General features: G+C 52.9%; 6 protein-coding genes across 6 annotated transcripts; 3 read left to right on the forward strand and 3 right to left on the reverse strand.

Annotated features, from left to right (window-relative positions):
* Positions 1-97: 97 nt before the first annotated feature.
* NEUTE1DRAFT_143707 (uncharacterized protein) lies at positions 98-1,200 on the reverse strand (the record flags this gene model as incomplete). Its single annotated transcript, XM_009849273.1, has 5 exons — positions 98-255; positions 316-434; positions 567-677; positions 736-753; positions 831-1,200. The coding sequence occupies 5 exons, from the start codon at positions 1,147-1,149 to the stop codon at positions 199-201; spliced, it is 624 nt and encodes a 207-aa protein (XP_009847575.1).
* A 1,261-nt stretch (positions 1,201-2,461) lies between these two features.
* On the forward strand, positions 2,462-4,615 carry NEUTE1DRAFT_56417 (uncharacterized protein; the record flags this gene model as incomplete). Its single annotated transcript, XM_009848917.1, has 3 exons — positions 2,462-2,649; positions 2,718-3,078; positions 3,133-4,615. The coding sequence occupies 3 exons, from the start codon at positions 2,462-2,464 to the stop codon at positions 4,564-4,566; spliced, it is 1,983 nt and encodes a 660-aa protein (XP_009847219.1).
* A 222-nt stretch (positions 4,616-4,837) lies between these two features.
* Positions 4,838-6,504, reverse strand: NEUTE1DRAFT_56420 (uncharacterized protein; the record flags this gene model as incomplete). The annotated part of the gene is made up of 2 exons (XM_009848918.1): positions 4,838-5,293; positions 5,384-6,504. The coding sequence occupies 2 exons, from the start codon at positions 6,300-6,302 to the stop codon at positions 5,217-5,219; spliced, it is 996 nt and encodes a 331-aa protein (XP_009847220.1).
* A 2,380-nt stretch (positions 6,505-8,884) lies between these two features.
* Positions 8,885-10,401, forward strand: NEUTE1DRAFT_115656 (uncharacterized protein; the record flags this gene model as incomplete). The annotated part of the gene is made up of 4 exons (XM_009849274.1): positions 8,885-9,219; positions 9,350-9,467; positions 9,535-9,700; positions 9,763-10,401. Coding segments are annotated over 3 exons (423 nt in total).
* A 37-nt stretch (positions 10,402-10,438) lies between these two features.
* NEUTE1DRAFT_119463 (uncharacterized protein) lies at positions 10,439-12,911 on the reverse strand (the record flags this gene model as incomplete). The annotated part of the gene is made up of 4 exons (XM_009849275.1): positions 10,439-11,565; positions 11,708-11,909; positions 11,977-12,164; positions 12,811-12,911. The coding sequence occupies 4 exons, from the start codon at positions 12,909-12,911 to the stop codon at positions 10,500-10,502; spliced, it is 1,557 nt and encodes a 518-aa protein (XP_009847577.1).
* A 119-nt stretch (positions 12,912-13,030) lies between these two features.
* Positions 13,031-14,860, forward strand: NEUTE1DRAFT_56428 (uncharacterized protein; the record flags this gene model as incomplete). The annotated part of the gene is made up of 3 exons (XM_009848919.1): positions 13,031-13,123; positions 13,193-13,361; positions 13,450-14,860. 3 exons carry the CDS (start codon positions 13,062-13,064, stop codon positions 14,677-14,679), a joined length of 1,461 nt encoding a protein of 486 aa, XP_009847221.1.
* Positions 14,861-15,543: the final 683 nt, after the last annotated feature.

The following is a 15,543-nucleotide window of genomic DNA, read 5'->3' on the forward strand; positions in this document are numbered from 1 at the left end:
AACAGGAGACGGAATAACCCCGCTCGGGGTGCTTATAGGTAGCTGAAGCTCGTTCATGTTATGCGAGAAGATAACGAGCTCAACAGCTGGTCGAAATCTGATAACACTTCCTCCAGGAAAGTCAAGGGGCAACATACAAACAGATTCTGGTTGGGTATATACTCTATCTCTTCTATGTTGGTATTAAAGGCATGTACCTTAGAACATGTCGTCAATAGCCTTGTCCGAGTCTTTCTTGATCAACTCGACCATGCCCTGTTCAACAGTTAGTTATATGTTTCCTCCATTCGTCAACGACTTCTTTGCAGGACTTACCGCTGGCATGATTGGCTTGCCCTCCTTGTCAGTGACATAGCGGAAGGGCATCTGTGTGCTCTCGTGCTCGCTGAACTTGAGCTCGGGGTGGTCGACGTAGGGAATCTTGTCGACGGGGGCTGGGAAATGTTAGTGACAATCCCGCAACGGGAACGGAGTGTGTCTCAAAAGCTGAAGAACAACAGTGAAGAGGACAAAGAGCTGAAGGGAAGGAAATCCAATGACGAAGAAACCATCTGAGAGTGACTTACTCTTGCCCTCAACAACCAGACGAGTGACACGGACAGCAGTGTCAGTGGTCATCTGCACGGGGCCGAGACGGCGACCCTCGAAGCCCTTCTTGCGGAGCTCAGAAGTTCTGTCTGGTTTGCTTGTTAGTAGCCAGTTTTCACTGAGATCGAGATCCAGGACTGAGTTTACCTCTCGGGGGGTCGTCACCTATAATACCATGCAGTCAGTATCCATTGCTCATCAAGAACTTTCCATCTCAGAGCAAGAGAAAGAACAAGACATACCCAAAATACCGCCAAACAGGAAAACATCAAAGGTCTCGCCATCCTCAGGGCTCAAGTCCTTCTTGGCCGCGGGATCAAGCAGGCAGACCCTGCTCTTGTCAGCAGCATAGATCTCCTCAACACCGCGGTTCTCAGCCTTGAAGGCCAGCACAGCGGCCAGGGCCTCGGGGACCTTGAAGCCCTGGGGCAGGGAAGTCAGATGGAACTCGGAACCGATCTCTTGCGATTCCTTGGCGATAGCGAGGTACTCGAGCTCGGACCAGGGGCCCAGCTCCTCGTCGAGGTGCTCGACGATGTAGGTCTTCTTGGTGGCGGCCATTGCTACGGTAGCTGAAGTAGGAATTCCAAAAACCGACTCAAAGGTTGTGCTGGGACCAAGATATTCAGGAATATCAAAAAGGTCAAAGTGAGGGTTAAGTTTGTGTGTAAGTGTTTGGACGATCTCCAAGGCCAAGACTAACATTTTCTGGGTGGAGCTCTCTGATGGTTTGGTGGGGTTCTCCGTGCCAAGGCGGCATGCCGTAACGGTGATCGAGTTCGGCGATCCGGGCCCGGGTTGCCTTGCCCGTTCTCGGAAGCCGGCCCCGCAATGTCTTATATCATCATTCCGGCAGAGATCCCGGCGGTAGGGGCTGTCCAGACCGGAGGATCGTGTACATGTCTAATTGTTATGTCTAATTGTTGTCTCATACACCTGGGGAGAGTGTGGATGAACTTGTAATCGTATATACGAGGAGCTGACGCTTGACTGCCGAGATGAGTCGTGCTCGCGGACAATCGCTCGGTTGTTCAGGTCTGGGCAGATTTTATGAGCGGCTGTTCAGTTCTTGCCGATAGCCGGATTTAGAAACTCTCGCCTGATGTTTTCCTCTAAGGCTGCTCTTTGTCAATCATCAGGGAGTAAAGTTAGTTGTCGAAGAGGTTTACACTCTGTCAAGTCGTGTTAGTGGCTGAATAAGGGGCTGTTTATTCACATCCAGATGCGGTGCCTGAAGATCTGGAAACAACCTTGAAAGCTTCCATAGCGAGTAAGTTGGTGTGTAGTTAGAACTTTGTCCACAGTTGCATAGATTTACACTGAACGTTCATGAAACACTATGATATAGGAGACAAGGACATAAAAAGTATCATCATTCGAAATCGACATTGCTTACACTAGGTTGGAAAGTCGAAGGAATTGACCTCGAACCGGCTTGCGCGTCCATCCACGAGGCATGGACTGAGTGACTGCATGGAAAGACCAGGCCCCCCAGCTTTGTGTTAGGCTAGCATACCGGGATCGCCCAATCCCACTAACAGGGTCCCTTACTTGTAATGAGATTGCCCCCTGTGAGGTCTAGCTGAAATGGAACGCCACTATCCGTGCCGCAGTGGCCTTCATCCCGCGTTGTATTGTCCGTCCACCCCAAGGACAGATTCCCTCTTTACTGTTTCATCCATGGATGCTGTCTCGGAGCAACATCTCGACGTTTTCAAAGTTCCTACAACTCTTGCCGTTGTCGTCGGCCCTCTTCTATCCTCCCCCATGAACGTGGTTGGTGGTGATAGGTAGCCAAACTTACGACAATTGTCCCCCTCCTCCATCCCACCCACCGCAACTGAACCCAGCGACTTGAGTCCAGTTGGTGACCATGGCCGCCACCACCACCACCACCAAAGCTAGCCGGTCCACGGCTAGCTGGAGACGACTGTCGACTCTGATCGCGGCATTCACGCTGTCATGGACATCCAGCTTCGTCGCCGCTGCTGGCTCCGCCGATTACTTTGTCCATGATCTACCAGGCGCACCAGATGGTCCTCTGGTGAAGATGCATGCCGGGTAAGTTCACTGTTGCTGCGAAACCGACATGTTGGGGAACACCAAGGCTGACATGTTCTCACAACCAGACATATCGAGGTCAACCCTGACAACAACGGCAACCTATTCTTTTGGCACTTCCAGAACAAACATATCGCCAACAAACAACGAACCGTCATCTGGCTAAATGGTGGTCCTGGTTGCAGTTCCGAGGATGGCGCATTGATGGAGATTGGTCCATACAGACTGAAGGACGAGAACACCTTGGTATACAACGATGGTGCATGGAACGAGTTCGCCAACGTCTTGTTTGTCGACAACCCCGTCGGTACTGGCTTCAGTTATGTTGACACCAACGCCTATATCCACGAGCTGACCGAGATGGCCGCCAACTTTGTTACCTTTTTGGAGAGGTGGTTTGCTCTGTTCCCAGAGTACGAGCATGACGATGTAGGTGCCACACTCTGAACCTCTTCAATTCGTTATGTCTAACCAATTTCTTAGCTTTACATTGCCGGAGAGTCTTACGCCGGTCAGCACATTCCCTACATTGCCCAAGCTATTCTCGAACGCAACAAGAACGCTGGCCCTGTCAATCACAAATGGAACCTCTCGGGCCTCCTCATCGGCAACGGCTGGGTCTCTCCCAAAGAGCAATACGACGCCTACCTCCAGTTTGGCTACGAGAAGGGCATCGTCAAGAAGGGTACCGACCTCGCCAACAAGCTCGAAATCCAACAGCGTATCTGCCAAAAGGAAATCGCCGTCAAGCCCGACAAGATCGACTACCCCGAATGCGAAGCTATTTTGCAAGACATGCTCCAACTGACTGCTGGCGGCGTCGGCGCCAGCGGCAAGAACCAATGCTACAACATGTACGACGTCCGCCTGAAGGACGACTACCCCTCGTGCGGCATGGCCTGGCCCCCCGACCTCAAGAGCGTAACCCCATACCTCCGCAAGGAGGAAGTTATCAAGGCCCTCAACATCAACGAGAACAAATCTACCGGCTGGACTGAATGCAACGGCCAGGTAGGCATGAACTTCAACCCCAAGACCAAGCCGTCCATCACCTTACTTCCCGACATCCTCTCCGCCGGCGTTCCCATCCTGCTCTTCTCCGGCGCCGAAGACCTCATCTGCAACCACCTGGGCACCGAAGCCTTGATCTCCAACATGGAATGGAACGGCGGCAAGGGCTTCGAGCTTACCCCTGGAACCTGGGCGCCGCGGCGCGACTGGACGTTTGAAGGCGAACCGGCCGGCTTCTGGCAGCAGGCGCGCAACCTCACCTATGTACTGTTTTACAACTCCAGCCACATGGTCCCCTTCGACTACCCCCGCCGCACGCGCGACATGCTGGATCGGTTCATGGGCGTGGATATCAGCAGCATTGGCGGACAGCCTACGGACTCGAGGCTCGACGGGGAGAAATTACCCGAAACGACGGTCGGCGGCGCAGCAGGGAATAGCACGAGCAACCAAGCGGCCGAGAAGGCCAAGTTGGAGATGGCCAAGTGGGAAGCCTACCGCAAGTCAGGCGAGCTGGTTCTGGTGATTGTCATTGTTGCTGCGGCCTTGTGGGGATGGTTTGTCTGGAAAGACAGGAGAAAGACTGCTGGGCAGGGGTATATGGGTGTTGCTACGGGCGAGAGACACAGCATTTCTACCAACCCGGGACCTCATGGGACCCGTGGTAGTGGTGGTGGTGGTAGGACGAGGGGTCAGGGGTTGGAAGGTTTCAGGAATAAGAGAAGCGGGAGGAGGGATGTTGAGGCGCAGGATTTTGACGAGAGCGAGTTGGATGATTTGCATTTGAGCAAGCCGGAGGACCCGCATGCGGATAGTAGGTATAGCATTGGTGGTGCTAGTGATGATGAGGAGGAGCAAAAACCGGGGAAGGGTAGTTCTAGTAGGCAGCCTGGGGGGAGGTCGTGATAAGTTAGTGGTAGCTTTGGGTGAAATATTGACTTGGTTATTCTTATAGACTTTTGGCGTTTCTGATATCCTTGGCAGGCAAGCTGGTACGAGTTTTGGATTGGGTAATTCTTGATACAGAAAACACCATACATATGCGCACAGGACCAACGGTACTACTATATACACAGGCATCTAACCTCAGCGCGCCATACAATACTTACACATTACATAAAAACACAAGTCACGAAGACGTGATGTTAAGGCTTCAGGCAATTTGAGTACCATCTCATCTTGAAACTGATCTGCACATTGAACCATGCCCAGTTGGCGTAAAGACATCAACACCCCTTTTCCTATGTTCGCAAATCCCGTGTCCCTTTAATCAGAAGGGACCATACACGGCGAAGAACACTTTTTTGTAAATCAGATTTGACCCGAAAGCATCGATGTGAAGACTATCATAATGCAACTAACGTAAAAAAAAGAGAAAAAAATGTATCTCAGGATGTTTCTATCCTGAATCTAAAAAGCAAATTTCATAGCCGGGTATCTTGTTGCGAAATCGTCGTGTGTCAGGCCTTCCTTTCATGCTGGTGATAATTTGGCGCTGAACTGTCTCGTTCCACTTTCTCATTTGGCATCCAACTGTTTTTTCTTTTCCCCCCACATCACAACTGCGGCACGTTGTTGAGGATCGACACCTCCTCGCCGACCTTGAAGGGTGGGAGACCTAGGTATGGGCAGCCTGGATTGACACTTTTGTTAGCCATACATTCTTATTCCTTGTCTAAAGGGCAAAGTTGGGGAAGGGAAGGGAAGCTGAAGGACAACATACCAGCACACCTAAAAGCATCTCCCAACGCACAACTACCACAGCTCCCCGTCTTTCCGGGAACCGTCAGATCCAGCTCCAGCAAGTCCTCGCTCTTGAGCTTGAGCGTGTTCAGCGCCTGGTCCGCCTTGTCCCTGCGCGCCTTGTCCTCCGCCTCCAGCCGCTCCGCCAGCCCACACGTGCAGTCCTTGCACGCCCTCCTCTTCTTGCCCGGCTTGGGCTGGCACTCGGGCGGCTGCTGGATGGGGCGGCGCAGGTCCGCTTCCGTGAGGAGCGTGTCCTCGTCAATCACGTCGTCGTCGTCGTCGTCGAGATCGAGATCGTCGTTCAAATCGAGCGTGACGAAACCGACGCCGGCTGGGGCGGCAGTGACGACTTGGGCGACGGGCTGGATGGGCGCAACAACGGGGTTGGGGTTGGTCTTCCTCTTGAGACCAAAACGCAACGGCACGGCTTCCTCCTCGGCGTAGTCGGGCTTGGTGAAGCCATCGGCGCCGGCGACGAGACCGGCTAGCACGGCCTCACGGGCCTCAGGGGTAGCGGTGTTTGTGCCGAGGGTGCCATCTTCGCTGCGCAGATTGCCGCCGGCCTTGAGGGCGGGGACGAGAAGGGACCACACGGCGCGGTTACTGAGCAGGGCCGAGGCTTCGGCATGACGGCTGCCGTCCGGGTCGGTCAAAACGAGGATCAGGTCGTAGGTGGATGCGGGGAGGGTGACGAGACCGGCGGCGAGTCGGTCGAGCATGTGCAGGTCGGTGGTCTCGCGGGGGTAGGTGGAGAAGAGGGCGCTGATGCGCTCCTCGTGGGAGGCGACCGAGGGCGGCGCAACGAGGAGGGTTCTGGGTTGCGACGACGACGACCCCGCGCCCGTGGTGTTGGCGGGGTTGAAGTCGGATGTGAGATCGAGAGTTATGGGCGACATGGTGGTGGATGATGGCGGGGTCGTTCGTCTGGGGAAGATGAAACAATGCGGTGCCCTGTCTGGCTGCTACTCGGGGCAGCGAATTGGGAAAAAGAAAACGAAAATGTACGAGTCTTTTGTTGTTATTGTTGTCGGCGAGATCGAGTCTCTGTCTCTTTTGTTCCCGCGGAATTGCAAGATTGAGAATACAGTCGATTCTCCGATAAGACAAACAGCGATGTGATGGTGGATTGTAACAATTTGATAGGCATTCGATTAGAAATACACAGTGTAGAGATTTTGGGCCTGCAGGTTTCGACGACGAAATGTAAGATCTGCATTACAAATCTTTCGCCACTACGGATCTGCATGTGCGAAAGGGATTAAAAACTGTGCATTGGCCGAGAAGTCAGGCAAATAGTGCGTGCGAATTTAGTCATCAGACAGTGTTAGCTTAACAGCTGAGTGAGATGGTGACATCGATTCACTGACTGAACCACACTGCAATGGCTCTCGGGCGGATTTGCCGATGTCGGACAGCCCCAAAAACGGAGTTGCTTTGACCGACAACCGTACGACGAAAGCACACTGCCGGAATGTGAAAGTGAGTTGGCCATTTCGTTGGTTCTATGAGAAGGGTTGTATAGGTTCAAATGGTTTATATATATATATATCTTGCAGTGAGCGTTGTTTCCCCTTTCGCATCATGCGGTGGCAGGTCGGGAGAGATCCCCGGCCGACATCATGCCACTTGATCTCCCGTTCAGCTCAGGTCCGCGGTCCGCCGTTGCATTGTCGGGGATATCCAGGTACGGCATAGAATTGAAGACTCTCTCACCCTGGTTTGATCGTTGGCGTAGTGCACTGCTTTGAGACCTCTACACTACCTAGACACTTGTCCTCCTCAAGCATAGCGCCGGGAAGGAATCATACCATCGGAATATAGAGGGATGGACGAGAAGTCGCGATGCCATATCTACTGTGGTACACAACGGCATCTGCCCAAGTGTTAATATGAGGGTCTATCTGATGATATTTCCACGTCAAGGCGAAATACGTTTTGGACAGCTTGTCCATTTCAGCTGGTGACTGAAGACATGGTTCATGTCCCGAGGATGAAATGGCTGGTGTTGAGGCTGTATCGAGTTCTGGACCCTTCGATGACGAAGTTGTCGACACAGTCCCCAGTTGAGTCATTGAAGGGTCCGAGTTGGGTTGCCTGACACCAAAGGAAGGACAGACCTGCGATAAGGTTGACGAATTAACGAATCCAATCACGGGCGGGGACGAGTTTCGAATCTGGCCTGATTTTTTTCGGAAGCTCCCACCTGCTGCAGTGGATGGTCACATACATAAAAAAGGGCCCCGGACGTTCGTGAACCGTGACTGAAAAGTTCGTGAGTCTCGTCGTCCAAATTTGCTTCATCCGAATTGCCATCTCTGACACCGACATCGCCTTGATATCCAAGCTATCTATCCTCGAGAACGGACAGGAAGGTTCCAAAGCGAATTGACGATTTGGCAGGCCTGGAAGGGTTGAAGCAATTCGACGCTAAACCGTGACAGGCTTGGCGCCGGCTTTGTGCTCCATACCCCGCAAAATCAGCACCACGGTGCAACGCAATCGGGAGTCCCTGAGACGTGCAGGTGGGGAGCTCTGATGTCACCCGCATTGGTTGCATTGCTAAGGGGAGTCCCGTCCTGTCAGTGCCTGTCAGCTGTGTCTAAACGGACTGTGCTGCTGTGCGAAAGGCGCACCAGCTTACAAGTACACCCCGTCTTGATAAAAACACCAGATGCCACATCTTGGGATGACTTGGCCAACAAAGATTCAATGACATAGATATAGGAGGGCGATACATATGTATTCAGTGCCAATGGCCCAGACCAGAGGCTGAAGGGGAGCAGAGCTGGATTGACTATAGATTCCACATTTCAGTGGCAGTGTTGGTTGTGTTGACTTGGCGGGTTCGTATAAGTGAAGCACAGTCCCAATAACAGTGAACTATCTCCGACCTCCACCTACCCACAGCTGTCAGGGAAGGTGGGGAGATGTGGGTGTGTCCTTCAACTTCTCGATCTCTCAAGTTGAGGAATCCGGATCTTGATATGGATTGGACAAGATGGAGAATGAGCTTCATCCCGAGCTGTAACTACACTACACCGGATAAGAGCAGATGGTTGTCAACAGGCCGGGGGTAAAAAAAAGCCATCATATGCAAATCGCTGGGTGATTTGCGAGGCAATTGGGAATAGCAAAGCGGGGGACTACTTCATCACGTCAACAACTACATACGGTACTGACACTTTTGGAGATTTGGTCACCACAGCTCAGAATGGTGAAATTGGATGGTTGAGATTCGGCATTGGAGCTTGAGACTGACTTGTTTCCAAGATGGAGACCTGAACTTAAACAAAGAACTGGACGTGGGCCCCGCCTTCCCCGTTGAGCTGGGCAAAACGGGCAGTCTGGACAGGTCAGGTCAGTGTCATCGACTGTTGCATCAAGTCGCGTGACTACACACCCGCGGTCCTCCTCACCGATCTCCCCACCACTGTGACTTCCCAAACAGTAGCCGCAGAGCAGATCGTAGGTGCGAGCAACTTCGTACCTCGACCCCTCTTCGACGGAGACTCCTTGTCCCTTCTCATTGGAAGGTTCGGGAGCTTGCCTTCCACTTATAAGAAGAGATGCCCCCATCTCTCCATCCCATCGTTTCTTTCAACATTCACACTCATCACAACAACATCTACCACTACTTACGCACTACTGGTATTACTAGTGCATACTCGACTTTTCCAACCATCTCTTCCTTACTCTGTTTACAATAATACATCATACCCGAACCTTCCATCTTCACTACATCTTGTAATAGTCGACTTCTTTTCCACTCTTCCATATCTGTGACATCACTCCACTCAACACATTCACACTACTGTGAGTTACACACCCCGGTTTCCTTTCCCTACCACAACCAGTCCGGCCACCGACCGTCTCGTCCTTCACATCAGCTATATTATCCCCCGCATGTTGTTCGTGTAACGCTGGCTGACCTTGTGTCTCTCAGATCAACTTGACGACTACTACTGAATAATATCATCAACAACAGTAACGACAACCCCAATTCCACAAACGACTTCTCACATAACCCTGAACCACATCACCTTCAACTACACGTTTCAAGAGTATGTAGAAGCGACCATCCTCTCTTTGTCATGACATTAGTTAGACATTGCCTTACACATGTCTTAGTGACCCGCTCCCACAAGTTCAACGACAAGGCCCATGTTGCAGCTGCCCAGGCTGAAGATGGCTCACTCGTCCCCGTCGAGCACGTTCCCAAGTTCTTTGGCAAGAACGGTTTCGCCGATGCCGATCCCAAAAAGGTTAAGAAGAACGGCGGTGGCAAGAGCAACTGGTGTGTGGCCCTTCTCATGTACCCCGATGCCTCTCACCATGTACTAACATCGCTTCCAACAGGGGCAACGCTGGGATCGAAGTTCTCGACGACCCTGAGTTCAATTTCGTTGCTCGCCGTCACTCCAATGTCAGCAACCCTAGCGTCCCCCATTACTTGGAGCAGTTTAAGACCAAGTTTGAGGTCAACGAGCCCGAGCCAGTCTTCGAAGAGGGTGTCCATAACGCTCCCGAGGAAGAGGAGGTGACCCTCGAGAAGACGGAGACTTCTTCTAGCGGCGGAAGTGTCGATGACGAGCACAAGACCCACAGTGACTAAACTCAGTCCGCCATGACCGTCACACCGTTACTATGATGATGATAATGAGGGACGATATCCTTATACTGGTGACGACGACGAAGCGATACGAAACGTAAGGGCAGTCACCTGCAGAAACTGCGGGATTCCAAACAACTTTGGCGGAGGGTTTCCGTAAGGCGAGGGGTGAAAGAACCCTGACTGGACCGGATCTCTCTATTTGACTAGCAATCATGCCTTGAAACATTGAAAACTTTGGAGGAAGAAATTTCGGATGGTGGAACGATGTGACGCTTGATGCTTGAGATAGCAGATGGGGTTACTCTAGTTAGTGGGCGGTTGAGATATACCGCGCTGTATATTATTGAAATTTAACCACGGCAACTTTGACCACTCTATATCTGCTCCTCCGACTTGCCATTGTGATTTGAATGTTTTGTGATTTGTGCTCCTGGCCAACCTATCTTGATCCTACATTTTGAACCACCATGTCTCAAACTTCTTAACCCGCCTTAACAGCCAGCTCCTTCATCACCTGTCTAGCCGGCTTTGCCCCCTTTCCCTCCACCTTGATTTTCCCTACCCTCAACAAACCAAACTTGCCTCCATCTTCTGGGATCACAAACGTCACAGCCCCCTTATCTTCCTCCTTCCCACCATCTAGTCCCAACCTGGTGCACAAGGCCCAACTCACTCTCGGCTTTCTCTCCGTCACCTTTTCACCATTGGCAGCGGTCGTCTCGACATGAACGTACTCGTCCTCGCCCAACCTCAGGAACCAGGAGAGCGGGTCTGAAGAGGATTCAGTGTGCGGCTGAGGCAAGGAAACAGGCTCAAGTCCCAGCTGTTCGATGGAGCTGGACTTGCCGCTGTTCATACTTTGGACAATCCGTCGGTAGGCTTCATACTTTTGCTCAAGTCCAGCATCGTCGTCAGAAGAGGAGGGGATGAAAAGCTCGGATACGTCCTCGAGAATGATGCGCTTTGGAGATCCCTTTGCTGATTCCTCGAGGGGGTGGGGGTAGTAGAGCGGAAGCTGCAACTCAAGCTGCTTCTCCTCCTCTTCCTTTTCCTTCTGGTCTTCTTTTTTGGTGACTTTCTTTTCGGAGGATTCTTTAGCAGCAACAGGAACTGGAAGTGGGAGATAAACACTAGCCCACAAGGACCCGGCACCGCAAACTCGAGCTCTCAGCGCGGCGTCCGCGGCTGAGTGTTTTAAGATGGACCAACGTTGGTCGGCTTTGGTGATTTTGGGGGCGTGCGTATATCTCTTGTTCTCGACAGGAGAGGGGATAAGAGGGGGGATGGTATTGTCGATTACGGGCGTCAAAGGGGGGACGTGCAGACCCTTTTGCAGAGAAGAAACGAGCATCTCGGCTCCTAGGGGAGCGAGCAGGTCGTGCAGTTGGGAAACCGTGCAGGCGTGCGGGATGGGAATGCCGGGGAGAGGGGTTTGGGCGATGACGGTGCCGGCGTCGAAGGTTTGGGGGGAGAGGGTTTGGAGGGAGACGCCTGTGTGGGAGAGGCGGTTGAGGAGGGCGTGGTGGAGGGGGGCTGGGCCGCGGAGGCTTTTTTTTTTTGGGAATACATCTGTTAGTGTTTGGAAGTAGTTGTGGGTTTGCTTGTTTGTTTTTTTACTTTACAGGGGAAAGGGGGAAAAGGGAACCGGGAAAGGGGAAAATGGGGAAAGAAGAAAGGGGGAGGACGTACTCGGGTAGCAGAGAAGGATGAACGTTCAACCCCCCGTATTTAGCTTGGTTCAGAATGCGTGGAGGAACAAAGAGACCGAAGGAGACGGCCACGATGAGGTTGATGGGTTCTCCATGGGGACTTTGAGGCAGGGACCAGCCGGTGAATGTATCGCGGATGTGGATGGGGAGGGAAAGTTCTTCGGCGAGGTTTTGGATGGGGACTAGAATAGAGAAACTTAGTTAACTTACTGGGTAAGGCACTTGAGGGGGGTTGGGGATAACTAATACCTTGACGGATCTCCTTGTACCCTCTGCCAAAAGCCTTTCCTGGTCGGACCATGACATCAATAGACTTGATGAGACCTGGGTTGGCCTTGTGTTCGGCGTGAAGAGCTTTTAGTGAGTAGCAACTGAAGACATCTGAGCCGCAGAAGAGGATGCGTAATGGGTCTGAGACCTTGTTGTTGGGTTTTGTGCTGTAAGAGCATCGAGTGAATGCTGATGATGATGCTCTTCGAGAAAGAGAGGATAGGGATGACCTCAGGCCCGAGGATATGGTGAGACGTTGGAGTAGCATTTTTACTGCTGATGGTTCTTGTAGGTGGACTTTTCAAGAGTAACTCATCACGGGCTCAAAATCAGTTGAGACACAGACTAAAGTCACTTACACAACCTCGCTCACGGGGTTGAGAGGTCGATTGGTTAACGGATATTATTCCACTGAGGCATGGAATAGCTGGAAGAACAACACGCGGGAACAAGAAGTATAATCCTAGAAACTTGGACTGAGAAGTCTAGGGGTTCTGGATCCGAAATGACTTCTCAATGTCTGCAATTGTCGAAGTGTCTTGTCCCTATTGTCCCGTTGTTGTTGTTGTCGTCGTCAGTTTGTTATCACCATCGTAAAGTTCCACTTGGCGCACGATAGCGGGTTGCAGCAGCAAATACCTCTACCTCTACTGCCCTGTAGTTGCAGCGCTTCAACCCTAATCCTAGGGGACCCCGGCAGGCACCGAGGATCACCAACAGGGGGTCGCGATAGCCGTTGAAGCACGGAAAGGACCCCAGATCTCCCACTGCCGATAAGGGTGGGCGGGAAGGCTCAACGGGAGAGTATTGTACCCGTGGACAGGTGTAGCGTCCGGATAGCGGGCCACCAGCGGGCCATCACCAGCACCAGCGGACCAATTCCACTGCTTCTCTGTGCCAATCTGCTCCGCCATTCCACATCAAATCGTACCACCCAGGCCACTTCACAAATGTGACGCCTCGACTCGGACGCGTGGCACATTGTGCCCATGCTCTAGACTACATGGAAATAAACATACATAGCTAGTCTTGCTGCCGTCCGGCACTGGAACCTTTTTTCCAGGATGGCTCAAGCTTCAGTTCAGATTGGCACTCCGTTGTTGACCACCCGGCAGGCTGAGGAGCTGTAAGTTGTTTCTCTCCTAACGAACTGTCACGCGAGGAGTGCAATTGCTGATGATGGTTTTGGGAATAGGCACAAGTCGATCCTAGCATACCTCTCCTCCAAGAACCTCGCAAGTACGGCGGCTACTTTGAGGGATGAACTCGACCTTGCCGAAGAGTCCTTTGACGCCGAAAAGGCAAAGAAATATGAAGGTCTCCTAGAAAAGAAGTGGACGAGTGTCGTCCGGTTGCAGAAGAAGGTCCGCTACTTATCTGTCCATCCAACCTCTTAACATCTCGCACCTACCTTGGAGGTATGTAGCCAGCTAACATGTCCCAACAAAACAGATCCTCGACCTCGAATCCCGCAACCACCTCCTCCAATCCGAAATCGACAACGCCACGCCCTCCTCCCTCTCGCGCCGCACCCAAGACCCAACCAACTGGCTCCCCAAAGCCCCTCCGCGCTACGTCCTCGAATCTCACCGCCTCCCCGTGACCTGCGTCGCCTTCCACCCGGTCTTCACCTCTCTGGCCTCGGGATCCGAAGACTACACCATCAAGATCTGGGACTGGGAGCTCGGCGAGCTGGAGCGGACCATCAAGGGGCACACCAAAGCCGTGCTGGACGTCGACTTTGGCGGACCCCGCGGCGGGACCCTCCTGGCGTCTTGCAGCTCCGACCTGACCATCAAGCTGTGGGACCCGAGCGACGAGTACAAGAACATTCGCACTTTGCCGGGGCACGATCACATTGTCAGTTCCGTCCGGTTCATCCCCAGCGGAGCGGCCGGTGCGCCGGCCAGTGGCAACCTGCTGGTGAGTGCGAGCAAGGATAACAGTCTGAAAATATGGGATGTCACGACGGGGTACTGCGTCAAGACCATCCTGGGCCATGTGGACTGGCCGAGGGCGGTTTGTCCGAGCCATGATGGGCGGTATCTGCTGTCGACGGGGAGCGACAAGTCGGTCCGCCTGTGGGACCTGGCGGGTGGGAGGGATGCGGAGTGCAGGCTGGTGATGTTTGGGCATGAAAACTATAATCTCTGTTGCGCGTTTGCGCCGCCGACGGCGTACCCCCACTTGGCCAAGCTGGCGGGGTTGGAGAGGCCGCCGCCGCCGAGCTCGAGCGCGGAGTTTATGGCTACGGGGTCGAGGGATAAGCAGATACGGTTGTGGGATGGGAGGGGGAACTGTATCAAGGTGTTGGTGGGACATGATAACTGGGTGAGAGGACTGGTGTTCCACCCGGGCGGAAAGTATCTGCTCTCGGTAGCGGATGATAGGACGATGAGGTGCTGGGACTTGAGCCAGGAGGGCAGGTGCGTGCAGACGCTGACGGGGGTGTATGAAGGGTTTGTGAGCTGTATCAGGTGGGCGCCGCCAGTGGTAAAGGATGCGGATGCCACGGCGGGGAATGGCAGGTCGGAGGGCAGTTCGCTGGCGGATCCGGTGGTGGCGGCGAGAAGGAGAGCGGCCACGGTGGGAAGTGTGAGTGCGAGTGTTCAGATTAGGTGTGTGGTTGCTACGGGGAGCGTGGATGGGGCGGAGGGTAAGGTTAGGATCTTTGCTAACTAGGGGGTGATGGTTTTTGATGATAACATATACATGTATATGGACATTATATAGATATCATACATATGTTATATAGACATGTAGATTCTTTGGGTAGGCAGGCAGGCTACTCCGAAGCACTGAGAGGAGGGAATCGCATCGGTCTACGGATCCATAATGATGAATTGACATAAGGTTCATGGGTTCACGATCAGAGTTGCTCGTTGCGTATAAATCAAGTCGATCTACGTTGTAGGCGAAGTGTTGAACAATAAGGCACACGGAGCCGAATGTTGGTGTTAATGAGATCCCGTCTCGGCCCCACCACTCCGACATTGTATGTGTTGAATCGGCGTGGATATCGGGCCGGTGTCCGTTGGTCAGATCTGGTTCGCGCGGATGCCCACCGCCGGAGGCGTCCGATGGATGGATGACATCCCATTATGCGCTGCCTCATCCAGCCACCCTACATCAACACCGGCGAGAAGGACCTGCAAAGCAGCTTGCTCAAATGCAATGTTTCGGCATTAGACTTGACCCAGGCCGTGGTCCCCTTGGCGATGAAAATAGATAAGTTATCGATCCCGGCCCGGACTCAATGCTCGGAGTCGGTGTGCGTATTGTCGTTTCCATCGGGGCAGGGGCGCCGGGGCGGTTATGTACCTCTAGGTGCCAGTTTATACCTAGCTAGCGGAATGCTGCGTGAGGACGGGACCGAGACCCGAGACCGCCAATAACAACTGCAAAGGCAGGGTGCAGGTATGTAACTGTAGGCAACTTTTGGTGGCGAAAGTGGATTTCTGTTCTTCATGCAATTCATGCAATTGTCCTCGACGTCTGCACCGCCTGCTGCAGCTAAAAACAGCCGAGTGACACTCTATCACTGAC

The sequence above is a fragment of the Neurospora tetrasperma genome, assembly GCF_000213175.1.
Source record: "Neurospora tetrasperma FGSC 2508 unplaced genomic scaffold NEUTE1scaffold_1, whole genome shotgun sequence".
Classification (NCBI taxonomy): Eukaryota; Fungi; Ascomycota; class Sordariomycetes; order Sordariales; family Sordariaceae; genus Neurospora; species Neurospora tetrasperma.